Genomic DNA, 18045 nt, shown 5'->3' with positions numbered 1-18045 from the left:
CTTCATAAGTCAATGAAGCATTGAAAATTCCTTTAATCATTGAATGTTTAGCTAACTTGACGGCAGCTTCCCAGAGTCCTCCAAAATGAGGAGCTCTTGGTGGAATGAATTTGAAGTCAATTCCCTTGTTACTACTGGTCTTAATGATCTTTTCTTTACCATTTTCTGAATAAATGGTAGACTGGAGCTCTTGTAGTTGGTTTCTCGCCCCAACAAAGTTAGTCGCATTGTCACTATAAATTGTTTGGCATCTTCCTCTTCTGCTGATAAAACGTTGAATAGCGGCTATGAATGCCTCTGTTGTCAGGTCACTCACCACTTCTAGGTGAACAGCCTTAGTCGCGAAACAGCAAAATACTGCTAAATATGCCTTTGTTGGCCTTTTTCCTCTAATTTTATAATGAATCCATATCGGACCACAGTAATCAACTCCTGTGGTAAAAAATGGTTTAGTCAGAGTAACTCGATCAGTCGGTAAATTGCCCATGAGTTGGTCAATCAGTTTTGGTTTTGCCTTTGAACAGATGACACAGGTGTGAACAATGTTTCGCGCCATAATCTTTCCTTTAATCGGCCAGAAGTTTTGTCTCATTGTGCTTAGCAATAATTGTGGGGCACAATGGGAATTTTCTTCATGTTTCATTTTGAACATCAATTTCACTATTGAGTGATTGTAAGGAATTACCATTGGGTGTTTAGCATCATATGGCAATGTTGATGCTTCAAGCCTTCCTCCAACACGAAGTACACCTTGTTCGTCAATGAACGGTGCTAAAATATTTAGTTGACTCGAACTGTTGATTGCTTTACATTGTTTTAAGTCAGAGATTTCCTTTGCAAATTCTGAGCCCTGAATAGTTTTAATTATGAAGACTAATGCATCTCGTAATTCCTTTGGAGAAAGTGTTCTTGTTGGTGATTGTGTGCGATGAAATACACGGCGAACATAACCAATTGTTCTTTGGAGGTATCTGAATGAGTTTCGATGATCAATTTGATTTATCATGTGATCAGAACCAGTTGTTTGAATGATAATGTTAACTGTATGTCCTTGTCGTCTTTCGATATCGGTTGAGATGTTAAATGCCTTTGGGTTTGGCTGTTGCCAAAATTCGTTGCCTCCATGAAGGAAGAGTGGACCAAAAAACCATATATGTGAATAATTGAACATTTTAACTTTCATTCCTCTGGAAATGATGTCAGCAGGATTATCCTTTGACGCCACATGATGCCATTGATCAGCAAGTGACATCTCTTGAATTTTGCTAATACGATTTGCTACGAATGTGTGCAATGAGGCAGATGAAGATAGTATCCATGACAAAACAATTTCGGAATCGGACCAAAAGTAGGTTGGCACGTTTTGATACTTTAAATCTTGTTTAACTCTTTCTGCTAATTCGACTCCCAGCAATGCTGCGCAGAGTTCTAGTCGTGGAAGTGTCTGTTTCTTTAATGGTGTTATTCTAGATTTGGCGCACAATAGTCTCGATGTTATTGTCTTATCATTATATATTGCTCGCACGTACATAGCTGCTCCATATGCCTTCTCTGATGCATCCGTAAACACGTGTAATTGAATCGAACAGGGAACCGTCGAATTAAAAATATGTCTGGGTACTTTCACAGTATTTAATGTTTGTAAGTCATTTCTAAAACGCTTCCATTCTAGCTGAGCCTGAGGTAACAGTTCTGCATCCCAGGAATAGTTTTGTTGCCACAATTCCTTCATGAATATTTTAGCTGTTACAGTAATGGGGCCAAAAATTCCCAAAGGATCAAAAATTCGAGCTACATAAGTCCGATGCCACAATCCGCTTCGTGATAGGTTGCTCTGATGACATCTCTGCCTTACCGCAAAATTCGTCTGATTTCGGGAGCCAAATAATGCCTAATGTTTTTGTTGGCTTTATGGCTGAGTCATCTAAATCAAGGTTGATTTCTTGGTCTTCTATCGGAATGTTTTGTAGGAGTCGTGTATTATTTGAGCACCATTTTCTCAGCTTAAATCCTGATTTACTGAGCAGTTCCGTAAGTTGTTGTTGAGTGTGTAAGGCGGTAATGATGCTGTTAGTTCCGCTTAAACAGTCATCTACATAAAAATCATTAAGTAATGCAGGTGCTCCAAGCGGATAGTTGGTCATATTATGTTTCGCAAGGTGTTGAAGACATTTTGTTGCAAGATAAGGGGCTGACTTTGTTCCATATGTAACCGTTTTCAGTCGGTAATATTGTATACTATCATCAGCACTTTTTCTCCAGATTGTCAGCTGCTGTGCTGTATCTTCATCATGTACTTGAATTTGCCGGTACATTTTCTCAATATCAGCCGTAAATACAAACCGGTGTATTCTAAAACGCAACAGTATTGAAAAAAGATCACTTTGCACTGTTGGACCTTTGTGCAAAATATCGTTTAGTGCTAAACCGCTTGATGTTTTTGCTGATGCATCAAAGACAACTCTCAATTTGGTTGTAGTGCTGTCAGGTTTCAAGACACAATGATGAGGAATGAAATATTGTGCTCCTTTGACATCTTTCGGGCAAACTTTTTCCATGTGACCTAATGACTCGTAGTCAGCCATGAACTTTATGTACTCCTTGTATAAATTTTGGTCCCTTTGTAACTTCCTTTCCAGAGAACAAAATCGATTGAATGCTATCTCACGCGATCTACCAAGTGTTGTGGGATCATCGCGGAAAGGTAAGCGTACAATGAAACGACCATCGTGATTTGTCTTTACATGATTTGTAAAGTGATTTTCACACCATTTCTCAGATAAAGTCAAAACCCTTTCTGCAGTCTCAATGTTATCTAACTTCCAAAATCGTTCTATCATTTCTGACATTTCACCAACTTCTCCTGTAGTAATAGCGCATGTTGGTTTAATATCTGTTGTAGTTTTAGTCTTACCAACCATCAACCAACCTAGAACCGAATTTTGTAACAGTGGCGAATTCTTTCCTATTATCAATTGTTCTGGTTGAAGTAGAGTATGAAAGAATTCAGCACCAATCAGCATGTCAATTCTTCCAGATCTGTTAAAGCTGGGGTCTGCTAATTCTACATTCTGTGGGATCTGCCAATCCGAAATATCTAGGTCTCGTGACGGTTGTGCTGATATTTTTTGTGGCAATACAAATGCCTCTAGTCTCGTCCTGAAGCTTCCATTAGTAGCCTGCAGTTCAACATTTACGCGAGATTTTGAGTTCCCGAATTGACGGCCAATACCTTCGATCGATAGATTTGAATTTGTGGTAATTAAAGATAACTTGTTGATTACTCTTTGGATTACTAGGTTCACTTGAGAACCTGAGTCGAGTATGGCACGAACATCACACGTTCGTCCATTGTTTGCAATAATGCGCACCTTTGCAGTGGCTAGCAGAACGTAATTACGAGTACCCTTTGCATTAGTTGTTGCTGTTATGGATGGCGATTCATTAGCGTTGATCAATGTTGTGGTTGACTTTGTGTTTGTTGCTGGTGCCCTTGAAGGTTTAGGTGACTGTTGCTCTAAATGAAGCAAAGTGTTATGCTTCTTGGCACATTTTTTACATGATCCAGCTTCACAAACCTTTGCTTTATGATCGGATTTGAAACAATTCACACATAGTTTTTGTCGTTGAATCCAATTTAATCGTTCAGGAGGAGTCATTTCAATGAATTTTTTGCAATAGTAGATCGGATGTTTATCTGTGTTACAAACTTTACATAGATCTGAACAAACCATAGTTACGGCTATCCTTTTGTTGGGTTTATATACTGCATTGTCTCGTAGACCTATAGCCTCAAGTGACTGAAATTTCAATACTAAAAATTCTAAGAATTGTTTTATTGTGGGCATCTCCCTTGGGTTAGTAAGAGTTTGTTCAAAACTGCAATGTGTATTTTTATCCAACTTTTTTAGTAGTATGTGAACTAAAATTGGATCCCAAGTTGATGTTTCAATATTTAAATTATGAAGTTCACATAGACTTTCCTTTGTTGTGTCATGCATATTTTTAATGGCTTGGACGGTTGGATGGTCATATAAAGAGTTTTGAGCTGTCAAACGTTGCAAAACTGCTGATACTAGAACTCTTTTATTCTCATATCTACTTTGTAGTAATTGCCATGCCGTCTCATAATTTGCATCTGATATTTGCAAATGTTTGATGAGTGCTTCAGCTTCGCCTTGAATATTGGTTTTCAAATACCAGAGTTTCTGTGAGTCTGATATTCTTTGATTGTGTATCAGTTGTGCAAACAGATCACTGAATTGTCGCCAACTCTAATAATCTCCACTGAACTTTGGAAGAGATATTGTTGGCAAAGTAGCCGATGGTTGATAAGTTGACCTAATTGATGTCTCAATCTTGGTCAACTTACTAGTCCATTCCACCATTGTATCTTGCACCAACTGTTCCAGTGCTAGATAATGATTGCAATCAGGAGAGTTGTCTTGCCGTTCCTGAATAGTAAAATTTAAACCTTCAGCCTGATCCCATAACTTGGTAAGGGTAGCTAATTTTACTGCAAAATATTGTGGTACCTGTTGCTGGTTATCTTGTCTCACATTGTGGATGAGACGATTGATTGATTTACACACTGCATTTCGTCTGTTGACTAATGCCTGAATAATTTCATTCTCTTGACCACCAGTAGGTAATACTATTTCAGGAGCTTCAACATCATTATTTATTTGAAGGTCCAACCCCTTTATTGTTGATGGTTGAGCCTTAATGGGTAATGCTTCCAGCTCTTGAGTTATTGTGGTGATATATTTGTTACCCAAATTTATGATTACCATGCCGTAATCTTGTGTGAAATATTCCGATGTTCTTGCTAGTACATCGGCTTGTTGTAGTCGCTCGTCATTAGCCTTGAAGTCAGCTAATAACTGTTCTAAAGTTGTTTTACGATCTTCGAGATATTGACGTGTTTTCCTGCTGGGTGAGTCCTTCTTGAAGTTGCGAATGATTCTGTCGATCTCTGAACCAATTGAATCAATTGAATCAATATCCACTTTATCTGAATCCTGCTGGTCAGTTAAAGTGGATATTAATTTTGGATCCATGGTTATTTGGATCCTGCTGGTCAGTTAAAGTGGATATTAATTTTGGATCCATGGTTATTGTATTTCCGTTGAAAAAAGTTGTTTTCAATGAAGGTTTTTGTAAACGCTGCTGGTTCACACTGAGTTGCTCTTGCCAATCACGTCGGGGTCACCAATGTACTACCACGTAATCTGAGGTGATATCAAATAATGTATTTTCTTACTTCGTTACACTGACTATTAGGCACATAAACCAATAATCAGGTATTTATGACGAAAGGCTTGCAGGCACATAAACCGCTAGCCAAGTAAGTAAATATTTTTTATTTATTTGCTATAGTCTTTAAAAGGCACATCTACCAATAACCAAATTTTGTTTTTGAAGGAAAGACGATTGTTTTCGCTCTCGAGTTTTATTATCAATATTGTTACCTTATATAGTATAGAATTACTTACTAAGCACAATAATATTTACAATTATTGATAACTAAAATAATAATTTAAATTTCACATATTGCTGCATAAGCATAAATACAATATATGAAGCTATTGAACTTATAAACGTAAACAATGTATTTAATATTTACAATATTTATTTGCTGCATACGTGTAACTACAAGCGAGCTAAAATATGTTAGGTTTGTTAAACTTTTAATAATGGGTTAAATTATCGATTTTGAAAACGAAGAAGGTATGACACCGTGAAGAAATTTATAATTATATAGCGTAAGTAACTCCTTAAGGAAACCAGAAGGAGCATTTTTGTAGAACTCATAAGGAATACTGTCGTTATCTGAAGCTTTATTAGATTTGGTGTTTGCAAGCACAAGCTGGAGTTCACGAAGTTCAAAAGGAGAATCAAGGAAAGAATTGACAAAAGGGGGGAAGAAACCAAGAGATAACTGGAAGGCCGGAATTACATGTAAGCAGGGACTCATGTGAATACGAAAGTCTTCACATTGTAGAGATGTAGCTAGTTTGAGGAGACTGTTTTTCAAATTTTTCCACCAAGACAACCAGCACTCGCTCTGCCAGCATTATGAATTTTAGACGCTCTCAGCCACCACAATATATAATCTTGAAAGAAATAAGTAAAGTTATTTTGGTTTTCGACCAGTACATGTGTTTTAAATAAGTTAACAAAAGTGAAAAAATTTTTATGATTAAATTTACTTTTTAAATTAGCTACTTTATAAGAAAACACCTGACACACTGGCAATTGCTAATTCGAATTCACCGGCAAGGCAACATCCACTGCAGTGTAGTCCAATTACAAAATATAATTAATTACAATTACTTATATTTTGTTTGACTGTAATCGCACTGTAACCTTGTTGTAGTAAGCAAGTTATTAATCATTTTCGCATCTTCTGTTGTAGCAGCAATAATTTTGTTTTCTCGCCAAGTGAAAGATTTGTCGAGTAATCACCTAATAGAACTTTAACACCAGGAGTCTTTCAAGCTCATTAGCTACTGCGCGCATATTCTGTTTTCTGGACCGTTCATCCACTGTGAGATCCCTATTTATGTAAATATTTGAACCTTTTAATTTCATCACAGCGAATAATATCTATCTAGCCCGCGATTCTGACCCAAGAGTTGCAATAAAAATGCCATTACCCGAAAGTTTTTTACAGTGCACACAGATACATTTGCTTTCAGCACATTACTGCACAGTTTGAGAATTTCCTTTTCAGCAGACATAACTGTGTCACACGATAAGCCTTTTACAACAATATTCGCCTACCGTCTTTATCTATGTGGTCAACCTGCGTTTTTTACCGGCGCAATTCTTCTTCGAGTGAAGTATTTTCTTGCTTTAAAGAATTGATTTCTGCTCTCAATACTTGCAGATCATCTTTCTTAGCAACGTTCTCAAGTTTGATATTCAAAACACTTGCCAAGCGCTCGTCAAAAACGGCCCAAGAGAAGACATATTGTGATGCTGAATTATTGTTACTATTCGGCATAGCTTTTTTTGATGATGTTAGTTGTTTCTGAACAAATTAATAGAAAATTTCTTTTGTTACTTCTATCGCCCATTACACAGGAACACGCAACACAAAAACAATCACACTGTAGTTAATAGCAAAAAAATAGTTACAAAAAAATTACAAAAAAAAAGTTAATAGTTACAAAAAATGATATATATCCTTTAAACTTGATTTAAATAAAAAGTTTAAAATTAAAAAATTATAATTATAAAATTATGATAATAATCTATTTTTAAGGGCTGTTGTTTAATAATTGTTTATGTAGCCGTAGCACTAACCAAAAAGTTTAACTATTGTTTAACATTGATATTATAGTTACTATTTTATTTTTTATATTACTTATATTGTTTGTTTATCATGTGTATATTTTAGCGCCTTTTTTTTGTTTTTTAGCTACTCCAGTGACCACACTTTAAAAATCAAAGTAATTTAAGCTTATTAACAAATGTTAAATTGACTTTCACCCTCCTTTATATTCACAATAGTTTACTGACACTTTATAATATATATATATACAAAAAAATTTGTATAAAATATTTACTATATTTCAATAATTTTTAAGAACACTTTTTTAAACACTTGTATCACAACCGGGTTGCCAACCAATTAATGTTTTTTTATTGTTCCAAGAATATTGCAACTATCATAGATATCTAGTAATACTTTCAACAAATGAAGTTTGGAAGTTTGAGTCATCTTAAATCATCATTGAGGATAACATATTAATGATGGTTTCAATACATTTCACATAATTTCAATGGAAAAAAAAATTTTTTTTTGAGTGAGAGAAAAGAATTAATTTAATACTTAATACTTAATTAAGTTGGAAGTGTGCATTTTAGACGTTTTTTTGTGCCCTAGTTTCAATGCAGGGAGTCTTTTCATTTCCAAATTTTTATGCTGCAGCAAGTTAGCACTGCTTTTTTAAATTGTTTTATATAGAGTAGGGACTTTCAGGTCTTTGTGAATATCGTCGTATGTAATGTACCATCTAGCATTGTAACCTCTACTGGTGGTTCCCATTATTTTTCAATTCCATATTTCCAAATCGGAACAATAACAGTTTTGTTAATTAGTAGTTTGTTATCAATTAACAGACTGGAATTTCTGCAAGAAGCCAATACTGATCTGCAAATCGTCGATGCGCTTCCTTTTTTATCTGTATTATGTGCTGCTTCCAAGTCAGCTGTTGATCTAATAGCATACCCAGGTATTTGGTAGCATACCCTAGGTATCAGTATACCAGGTATACTATATCAGTCTTGCAGATTGGTATATTAATGTTTACAATTTTTAGTTTCTGTTCTTCAAATTTTCTGTTGATGAAAATAACTTTGACAGTTTTTTCGGCGTTTATCTTCATCCCCCAGTTGTCAGAATTGCTTTTGTAATGTCGTGGTTTGTTGATAGAAGTCTAGTGTTGTCAGCAAATATTACAGTTAGTATTTCTCTAGTTTTTGACCTAGGTATGTCAAAACCGGCTTCTATTTTTATCATGTGAGATGTGTCATTTTGATATTGGACAAAGAAGTATTTATCTTTAAGGTAGCTTTTCAGTATTAAATAAAAATCGTCAATATTCTTAATAGTTTGTAAAGCAATCTTTCGTGCCAGATGCTGTCGAATATTTTGGCTACGTCTAAAAACACACCCACAGTAATCATGTAAGGGTCTATCTAAGAGTCTATCTTTTAAGATTCAAGCCACGAATTTAGATTTCGTACAGTAATCATGTAAGGGTCTATCTAAGAGTCTATCTTTTAAGATTCAAGCCACGAAATCTAAATTCGTGGCTTGACAATATGTTGTATTCTTATATTATTGGCTCTAGTCGGGACAAAAAAAGATGTTCGAATAGTTTAGATAAGATGGGTAATAAGCTGATCGGTCTGTAAGAGTTGACAATTTAAGCATTATTGTTTGATTTAGGTATTGCTACAAATTCGCCAATTTCCAAACAGAAGGGAAAATCTGTTTGCTAATCATGCAGTTAACGATGTTTCTTATGTAAATGACAGCTATTACAGGCAATTCTAGAAGGAATTTACCAGTTATCTCATCATAACCTGATGATTTTTTTGGTTTGGTGTTAACGGCGATGTTGTTTAATATTTTAGCAATTGTTATCTTTTAAATTTTAACGTTCTTCTTGGTCAGGTTCTTAAGTAATGCATGGTTTGAATTATTTTTAGGGTTTGTAAATGTGTTCTTAAAATAGTCAGCGAGAACAGATGCTTTTTCTTGATTTGTATGCACCCAAGTATTATCTTCTTTTTTAAATGGTGTGCAGTGGAGTGTGACACGATTACTTTGTCGTTTTGCATGAGGAGTAATTTGTAACCTTTGTAGCACTCAATCTTGAAATAAAATTTGATACATTTTTCTGTCTTTTGACCTTTAATAATTCTTTTAGCTCTTAAGTTAATTTGTTTAACTTTTGTCTTCATTTGAGGAGCTCTAGTTACTTGTCAGTTCTTTCTCAGCTTACTCTTTTGTTCTGTTTTATATTGGATGTGAATCGGAACAGGTATTACATATTTGGTTTTATTGTGATAGTATTGTCCATTTAACATTGTATACGTTATAAAGCGTATTAGTGAAACACATTACTTTAGCTTTAATGTTATTAAATTTATTGATGTATAATTTAATACATTTAGTCTTCTTTATAAAAGCTCTTGTACAGACTTCATTCTCTATAGGACTATCTTCTAAAAATTTTGCTAAGTCTTTCAATAGTTCGGTTATATATATCATACAATATATTTATATTATTCTAATATTAGTTGCTTAAATCTATCAACTTCTTAAAACAAATTAGCTACTACTCTATACTTCATAACTATTTATTTCACATATTTTCTATTTATTAATGACACATCACTTAAGACAAGAAATTCATAGTATATACTTACTGTGCATTTGTTTATCATGTGTCTCACATGTGTTCCAATTTGTGTGGTCTCAACATATTTGACACCATATGAGCTCTTGACCGAAATTAAAGGGGCAAATTATTTGTGTCAGAAGTAACCTTCTGACACTAAATCATGCCATAAATTACTATATGAATTGTTAGCTCATTTTAAATTGGAACATAAGTGTTTTAAAGAATATGAATTCAATAGTCAATAAAGGCGGTAATAACATTGTTTAAGCTTAACTACTGATATCCCATTACACCCTTACCCTTCAAAAAAAAAAATATTTTATGCATAGATATGTGAATATGTATGTAGAAATATTTCTTTCACTCTGTTACTATCTAATATTTCTTTAACTTTAAAGGGACCTGAATAAGGACTATCACCTTCTTTTCTATTATTCGTATTTAATAAAACTTTATCACTTGCTTTCATGTGTATAGGGTTACTAGTTTGTTTGCTTGCTAACTGCCTTCTTACTATTGCTTCTAATGTGTATTGTCTTGCTTTCTCGATAAATAACTTTAAACGGGCTTTTAATTCATGGGCGTTATCATCTATGTTATTTCTACCTATATCAGTAAACTAATTTTCAGTTGGAATAGATGGCAATCTACTAAAAATCAATTCATCTGGGGTATACACTGTGTCTATATGTGGAGATGTGTTGAAAGCAAATGTATAGTATGGTAACCAGTTATCATCGTTTGCAAAGTTAAGAAAGTATTCATTCATTCGTACCTATAGTCTCATAATGGTTTGGTGTGGAAAATGTTTGTTTTATTTGTAACAATCCTGAGATATTTGACATAAGTTCATTCATGAACTCTGTACCTCTGTTTGAGTTTTGTATTTTAAATGTTCCATATTTTAATATTAATTGTTCAACAAGTGGTAATAGTTTTACATTAGTTATTGGTGTAGATGATGATGCTGCAGATAATGGTAGTGTATTGAAATTGATAATTACATTATTAATTTCCTCTTTTGTTCTTAGAGGTACATTTATAACTAATTGTATAACTAATTCCGTGTCGATAAGAAATGAAGGCAACGTTGTCGGTTCTTGTATAGTGAATAGAGCTATTATAACGCTGTCCTCAAATAAGCTCGGTGTCGATTGAGAAGCACTTAGTTTATTGCCTTTGCGTTTGTAGTATAGACACATGGCTGGTAGCGCATACGAGCTTGCGCCCCGAATCTGCTATGAAACCAGCACCAATCGGAGTGACTTGAAGTCTGCGATCGCGTTCGGTTTCTCCTGCCTGGTGATTGACGAGTTCTCGACGACTAGCGTCCGCCTAAAGTTAATCATCTTATCCGCTGCTCACTCTAGCCAAATGGTTAGTAAAGCATGACCGTTTTGGATGAACTGCCATGCTTTACATGGTGAAAGTCTTCCAATTCGCATATCCGGTACGCCAACTTAGCTAACTGTACCAGGTCAACGCTCGATGCCTGCAATATAGCACGTACTTGCGGTGGTAGAGCCTGGAGTCAGAGAGACTTACTAACTCTGTCTTTCGCCAAAGCTGTCAGCTTGTTGAACAGTTGCGTGGGTCGGCTTTGTCCCAGCTGGATTTCTGAGCGTAGCCGCTGTATCTTTCGTTGCTCGCTCTCACTACACCGCTCTATGATCTGACACTTAAGATTGTTGTATTTGCCTGTGGTTTGAGGGTGTAAAACAGCCTCAGCTACATACTTTTGTTTCGAATTTTTCGAAAGGAATAAAAAAAAGTATTTTCTTTTTTTTATTAATCTTTATTCAATTTTTAATTTTTATTACACTTTTAACTTATTATTTATTTTCTTATATTAAACTTATTTTTCCACCTTTTATGATTAACACTCAGAGACAGACTGCTCGCTTACTGGCTTGCACTCGCCACTTATGTTAATCATTTTGTCTATATTGCATATTTGGTCATTTGCTTGTAAGTTTATTATTTGCAAAATAAGTCCAAAGAATTGTTTTGCAATTTTGGTAAATTATTTAGAATTATTAAAGTTTATTGGCCCAAATAATTGTTTTGCAATTTTGGTAAATTAATTAGGTTTTAAAGTTTATTGACCGAAAGAATTGTTTTGCAATTCTTTTATTGGCATGTGCCGGAAATGTAACAGACTTGTGGTCATATTATATTAAGGGGTTTTAATATAACACCCCCACCGTTAGATTGAGGCTCCGACGAAATATGCAATATGGTGAATAATTTTATCTTATATATAATAAATACCATTAACATTATAATGATCAAAACAATTATTATATCTATGCTTATGTTTATAAGATTTGATTTTTTTGTTTCATATTGTATTTGTTCAATGTATTTTACATGTTTGATTTGTTCTAAGTATAGTGATTCTAGTTTTAAATTAGTGAATGTCATATTTGATTTTTCTTTTACTTTAGTTATGGCATTAGGTAGAATAAATTGTTCATAAAGTTTTATTTTGGTATTGGTAAAATTTTTCTTTTCTGTAAAAATTTCACAGTTTTCAAATTTTATTAGAAAGTTGCCATTTATTTTAATATTAATTTTATTACAATTATGTTCAATTTTGGAATAGAAGTTTTTAAATATTAATATGCCTGGTAGAATTTCAGTTACAATTGATTTTTCTGATATTTGCATATCGCAGTATGCTTCTTCGTAATTTAATATATTTGAAAGGCATTTGTTAGTGATTTGTATTATATTTTTCTTAAGATTATCCTTAATGCTAGCATCGTAAATATTATTTTTGGAATCTACTAATATTTCGTATTTATCTAAAATAATCGATTTGTTATATATATTAGGAATTGGCTCGAATACAATTTTTGATAAAACTTCCTTGGAATATTGTGGGATTTGGAGAATTATTATTATATTGCTATCGTTTATTGCGACGGCTACTTTGATATTAGTGTAACTGTCAAAATCGTTAATAAAATTGAGTTCTGTGTTAGTTAGGATGTCCGTGGGAATTATTCCGAGTTTACTAGAAAATATTATTTGTCCAATATCATCGACATGGTTTCGTAAGAGTGAAATATCGTTGTTGATTTGGTAGACTTGTTCTATAAATGTTATTTCTTCTTCTAATGTAGTTATTCTGTTTTCCATAAAGTTTTTAAATTTGTTCAAATAATTTCCTATTAGAGTTTGTTTTTGATTTATGTGATCCGTAATGTTCTGTATTTGGGAGGATATGAAATTGTTAACAAATGTCAGGTTGTTAATTTTGTTTGTCAAGACTTCTTCATCTTTATAAAGTGATTTGAGTGAATTACTTATTTCGGTTTCGTCATCACTATCCATTGTGCCAGCTATAAACTTGAGTCCTTTCCCTAATACGTTAATTAGTCCTCTTTTTTGTCTAAAATGAGGATTTAGGTTCTCTATTTTTCCTTTTAGTAGTGCAAAATTTTTGTTTACTGTATCTGATACTGCTTTAGTTTCTATTCTGTTAACTTTAAGGGATTGTATATTTTGCAGAATTAAGTTTAATGTGTCCGTGTAGGCGGTTATGTTAACAATGTGTAGGATTTTGTTGTAGTGGTCAATTACTTTAAGGTCTCCTGTTCTGATCGGTATGTATCCGTTATTGTTAGTTAGGTCTTGAATGTCAATAGATTGTGATCTGGTGGTTGTTAGAAATGTAATTATCAAAATCAATGGTGTCATCTGAAAAAGTATATGTCGATTTGTTCATTATTAAGCTTTTATTTTAGGATTATCTTTATCCTGATACTTCTTATTTTGTTTTATATGAGTTTTGTAGTACTTATGTCCCGTTTTTGTATTTTCTATGTGATCTTCGTCAATTTTTTTTTGTATGTATCTTCCTATATTTTCTATGGTTTTTACCTCCTCTAATTTCTTTAATAAAATTTATCCCTTCTTCTATTTCTACGTCAACTCTGTCCCTATTTAATTTATTTATGTAATTTTCTTTCTTTCTAGAGATTAGGTCATGTATCGATTTGTATCTATCTTCGTGAATTTTTCCATTTAAAAAGTCAATTGGTTTTATTTTAGTTGTACTGTGAATTGTGTTGTTATAAAAACCTACTATCCTCAACATTTTTTCTTCCATTGTTTCGTTTTTATTTTTGTCGTCATGTCTTAGAAGTCGTATATGTTCATTAATAGTATTATGAAGTCTTTCGATGTCTGCATTGGAAGTGTGGTTGCTATTCGAAGTGTAATGTATATGGGTGTTTTCTTCTCTAAGAAATTCTCGCATTGGTATAGCTTTGAATCCTAATTCGTTGTCTACAACTATTTTCTCAATTTTCCCGTATGTGTTAATATAGTGAAGTAGTTTTGTCTTGAATTCCGTCCAACTTCTACCGTTAATTTTGTAGGCTACTGCGAATTTCGTAAATTTGTCAATTAACGTCATAAAGAGTTCTCTTCCTAGAGTGTAAAATACGTCAATGTGTACAACCTCGCGGGGTTTAGAGGGGGTTTCGCTTATCTTGAAAGGTATTTTGGGTGGTTTTCGGTCGTATTTTTCTAAAGTGCAAATTTCACAATTGTTAATAAATTGTGTAATCCTTAACTTTAGTTGAGGGTTGTAAACTTGGTTTTTTAATTCCTCGTATACTGCTTGAATGCCTCTATGATTCTTACCTAAGTGCTCTTTTTCGATTATATTAGTTAATTTATTTTCTTCGTCTACGTCTATTAGTATTCTTGTACATTTTATAATCTTAAATTTATCATTATTTGAGAACAGGTCTTCATAAGTACGTTTGAGGGTGTCATAGAATTCATTCTCTATTAGAATTGCGTTTAATTGATTTGGATTAAAGTGACTTTTTAGCAAAGTTATTGCGGTTTCTCGATCAAATTCTTTAAGACTTATAATTTTTCTTACGTTTCTAAATATTCTTTCATTCTTTATCCTAGCTGCTCCAGATGTGATTTTTTTTATAATTATTTGATTCCTGAATATATTAATAGGTGATTCTGTTTCTTTTATAGTTGATTCGCAGGGTTCTAATGAATAAATATTAGCGGGTAGTGACTCTATTCTTGATAGAGCGTCGGCGTTGCTATTTTGTGTTCCCTTTTTGTATTTGATCTCGTAGTCAAATTCCGAGAGTTTTAACCTCCACCTGACTAGTTTTGAATTGGGTTCCTTAATTGAAAAGAGCCATGTTAATGGTTTGTGGTCCGTTTCAATTATGAATTTACGTCCGAAGAGGTAGGGTCTGAAATACTTTGTCGCCCATACGATGGCTAAAAGTTCCTTCTCTATTGTACTGTAGTTGCATTCATGTTCATTGAGTGTGCGACTAGCGTAGCAAATCGGATGGTTGTCTTGTGAGAGGACTGCGCCTAATGCGTAGTTACTAGCATCTGTTGTTACAGTAAATTTCTTTGAAAAGTCAGGGTAAGCTAGTATTGGGTCATGTGTCAACAATGTTTTAAGTGTGTTGAAACTTTGCACATAGTGTGGATCAGAGGTATTTATTTTAGTGTCCTTCTTCAAGTATCTGGTCATTGGTTTGGCGATTAGAGAATAGTCTTTAATAAACTTTCTGTAATATCCAGTTAGACCGAGAAATTGCTTGATTTGTTTTGTTGATTTTGGTATGGGAAAATTTACTACACATTCAATTTTCTTTGGATTAGGTTTTATCCCTTCCAATGTCACAATGTGACCAAGAAACTCTGTTTCTCTTTTCAGAAATTCCGACTTATCTAGTTGGATTTTCAGGTTTGCTTCCTGTAAGCGGTTAAAAATGAGTTTTAATGAATTTATATGCTCTTGCAATGACGTGGAGAATATAATAACGTCGTCTAGGTATACTAGACAGATTTTATTGATGTAATCCTTTAGTACGTAATTCATCAACCTTTGGAACGTTGCTGGAGCCGTTTTTAGTCCAAATGGCATCCTTAAAAATTCATAGTGTCCTCTTTCAACGCTAAACGCGGTTTTATGAATATCCTCTTCCTCGATTTCAATCTGATGAAATCCCTTTGCCAGGTCGAGGGTTGTAAAGTATTGGCATCTTCCCAATTTGTCGAGGATTTCGTCTATATTCGGGATGGGGTATTTGTCATCGATGGTTACCTCATTGAGCTTTCGGTAGTCAATGACAAGCCTCCATTTGGGTTTTCCACTAGCGTCCGTCTTTTTTGGGACTATCCAAATGGGTGCCGAATATGGTGAGTTACTATGACGAATTATCTTATTCTCAAGCATTTCACTAATTTGTTTTTCTACCTCACTCCTGTGAATGTAGGGGTACCGATATGACTTGGTGTGGATTGGGACATTATTAGTTGTCCTTATTTTATGTTTTATAGCGGACGTAAAGGAAAGTTTATCATTTTCTTGGTAAAATATGCCAGAGTGTTTCATTACTACTGATAGTAATAATGATTTTTCCTCTGAATTGAGATGGTCTGTTCGAAGTTGTTCGCTTAAAGGTTTATATTTTTTTATTTGAATTGTATTAAAATTTTCACTGTCCACCTTCTGCGTGGTACTATGAATTGGTGTGAGGTTCTCTTGATTAAATTTGAGTGATTCTGTAATGGGTGCTATTTCTGTTTTATAGTTATAGTCTTCTTTGGTTTTAAAGAAGATGGGTAAAGTTTGTCCTCCTAATTGGATCGTGTTGTCCTGGTAATTTATGCATGCTTTTAATGGTTTAAGTAGGTCATTGCCAATTAAGCCATCATAATAGTCATGGAAATGTATGATATAGAATTCTATGAAGTCTAAGGTTTCTCCGAGTTCTTTGAAACAGTGTATTATAGCTTTTTTATCTGTGTAGATCTTATGTTGGAGGGTTTTTATAGGAAGAGGGATAGTTTGGTGAATCCATTTGGGGTGACAGATACCTGGGTTTAATATTGAGTTGGTTGCACCAGTATCTATGATTAGTTTTATATGTCTTAACTTAGTTTCTATTCTTATATAGGGTAGTCCTCCGAGGCAGAAGGATGAAAATTTTCAGAAGGAGGTTGACTGTAAGGTGCCCCGTAATTATTATGATTATATTGGTTATAAACTTCGTTCTGGGCTGCGAAATTTCGCTGTGGATTAAAATTTGAAGTATTGATTCCAACGTTTGAAAAGTTAACATTTACATCCATTGGTTCAGGTATTGGAAAACGGTTGAAAGTTCTATTCTGGGATGTAAAATTCTGTCTATTGTGATTGAAATTTGAGTTATTCTGAGGATTAGTATTCTGGTTAAAATTCTGTTGTTGGGAATTTTGATTGTGGCTATTATGGTTTGGATTATTATGTGACTTGAAGTTCTGGTTAAAATTTTGTTGGTCAAAATGTCGTCGTTGGAAGTTTTGCCTGTGGTGGTTGAAACTTGGATTATTTTGTGAGTTAAAATTTTGATTAAAATTGTGTGGTTTGAAATTTTGTTGGTGTTGATTTTGTTTGAAGTTAGATTTATTTTGTTCGGGTTTCTTTCGCGTAAAAGGTTGTTGATTGTCTATTCGAAGGTGGGCGTATCCAGCTTCAAAGAGGATGTTCATTGCTCCTTCTAAAGTGTTCGGATTTCTACAAGCCAAAATCGTTTTCATAGGTTCTGGGATTTTGGATTTAAAAATATTAAGAGCTGTACGGGAGTTATTTTGAGCGATTGTGCTTGCTGCTCCTAATTCTTGCCCAAGTACGAATAAGGTCTTGTTGTTAAGGCGTCTAAGTTTACTCTTTATTTCGTCAAAAAAGTCTAGACTAGTTGTTTTAAATGTAGTTGCCCTGAGCGAGTCGAAAAGTTCATCACAACTTAATCGGTCACCGAAATTGTTTTGTAGGACTGCTTTTATATCGTTCCAGGAGGTTGCCTGGCAATTTATTTCAATAATTTCCCTGGCTTTACCCTTGAGTTTACTTTTGATTAAGTCTGAGAATAGTCCTTGTGATAGTTCGTCGTATGTCTGTAATATAGGATGTATCCTGTCTATTAAATTTAAAAACGTTTGCAGATCTCTATTGTCACCATTAAATTCGGGGAGGTTTCCTAAATATTTAATAGGTTCAAATTGTATTTGTGCCATTTCGACTTAAATTCTAATTCTGCTTTTATTTCTTATTTGAAATTGTTTATTTTTTATT

The 18045-nt window shown here is 33.8% G+C and overlaps 3 protein-coding genes across 3 annotated transcripts in view; all 3 read right to left on the bottom strand.

Moving 5' to 3' along the window:
• The window catches only part of LOC119666162, a 1901-nt gene extending 169 nt beyond the window's left edge, over nt 1-1732 (bottom strand). The window contains exon 1 of the mRNA XM_038075445.1: nt 57-1732. Coding sequence (XP_037931373.1) covers nt 57-1732 — 1676 coding nt within the window. The remainder of the gene's footprint in view (nt 1-56) is intronic.
• A 46-nt stretch (nt 1733-1778) lies between these two features.
• On the bottom strand, nt 1779-4001 carry LOC119666161. Its single transcript, XM_038075444.1, has one exon. The coding sequence runs from the start codon at nt 3999-4001 to the stop codon at nt 1779-1781; it is 2223 nt and encodes a 740-aa protein (XP_037931372.1).
• A 12879-nt stretch (nt 4002-16880) lies between these two features.
• On the bottom strand, nt 16881-17987 carry LOC119666160 (GATA zinc finger domain-containing protein 14-like). The gene has a single exon (XM_038075443.1). The coding sequence runs from the start codon at nt 17985-17987 to the stop codon at nt 16881-16883; it is 1107 nt and encodes a 368-aa protein (XP_037931371.1).
• Nucleotides 17988-18045: the final 58 nt, after the last annotated feature.

This window comes from Teleopsis dalmanni, chromosome 1 (genome assembly GCF_002237135.1).
Source record: "Teleopsis dalmanni isolate 2A chromosome 1, ASM223713v2, whole genome shotgun sequence".
NCBI classification, from domain to species: domain Eukaryota; kingdom Metazoa; phylum Arthropoda; class Insecta; order Diptera; family Diopsidae; genus Teleopsis; species Teleopsis dalmanni.
Note: the sequence above shows the minus strand (reverse complement) of the source record. Positions and strands in the feature narration are given on the sequence as shown.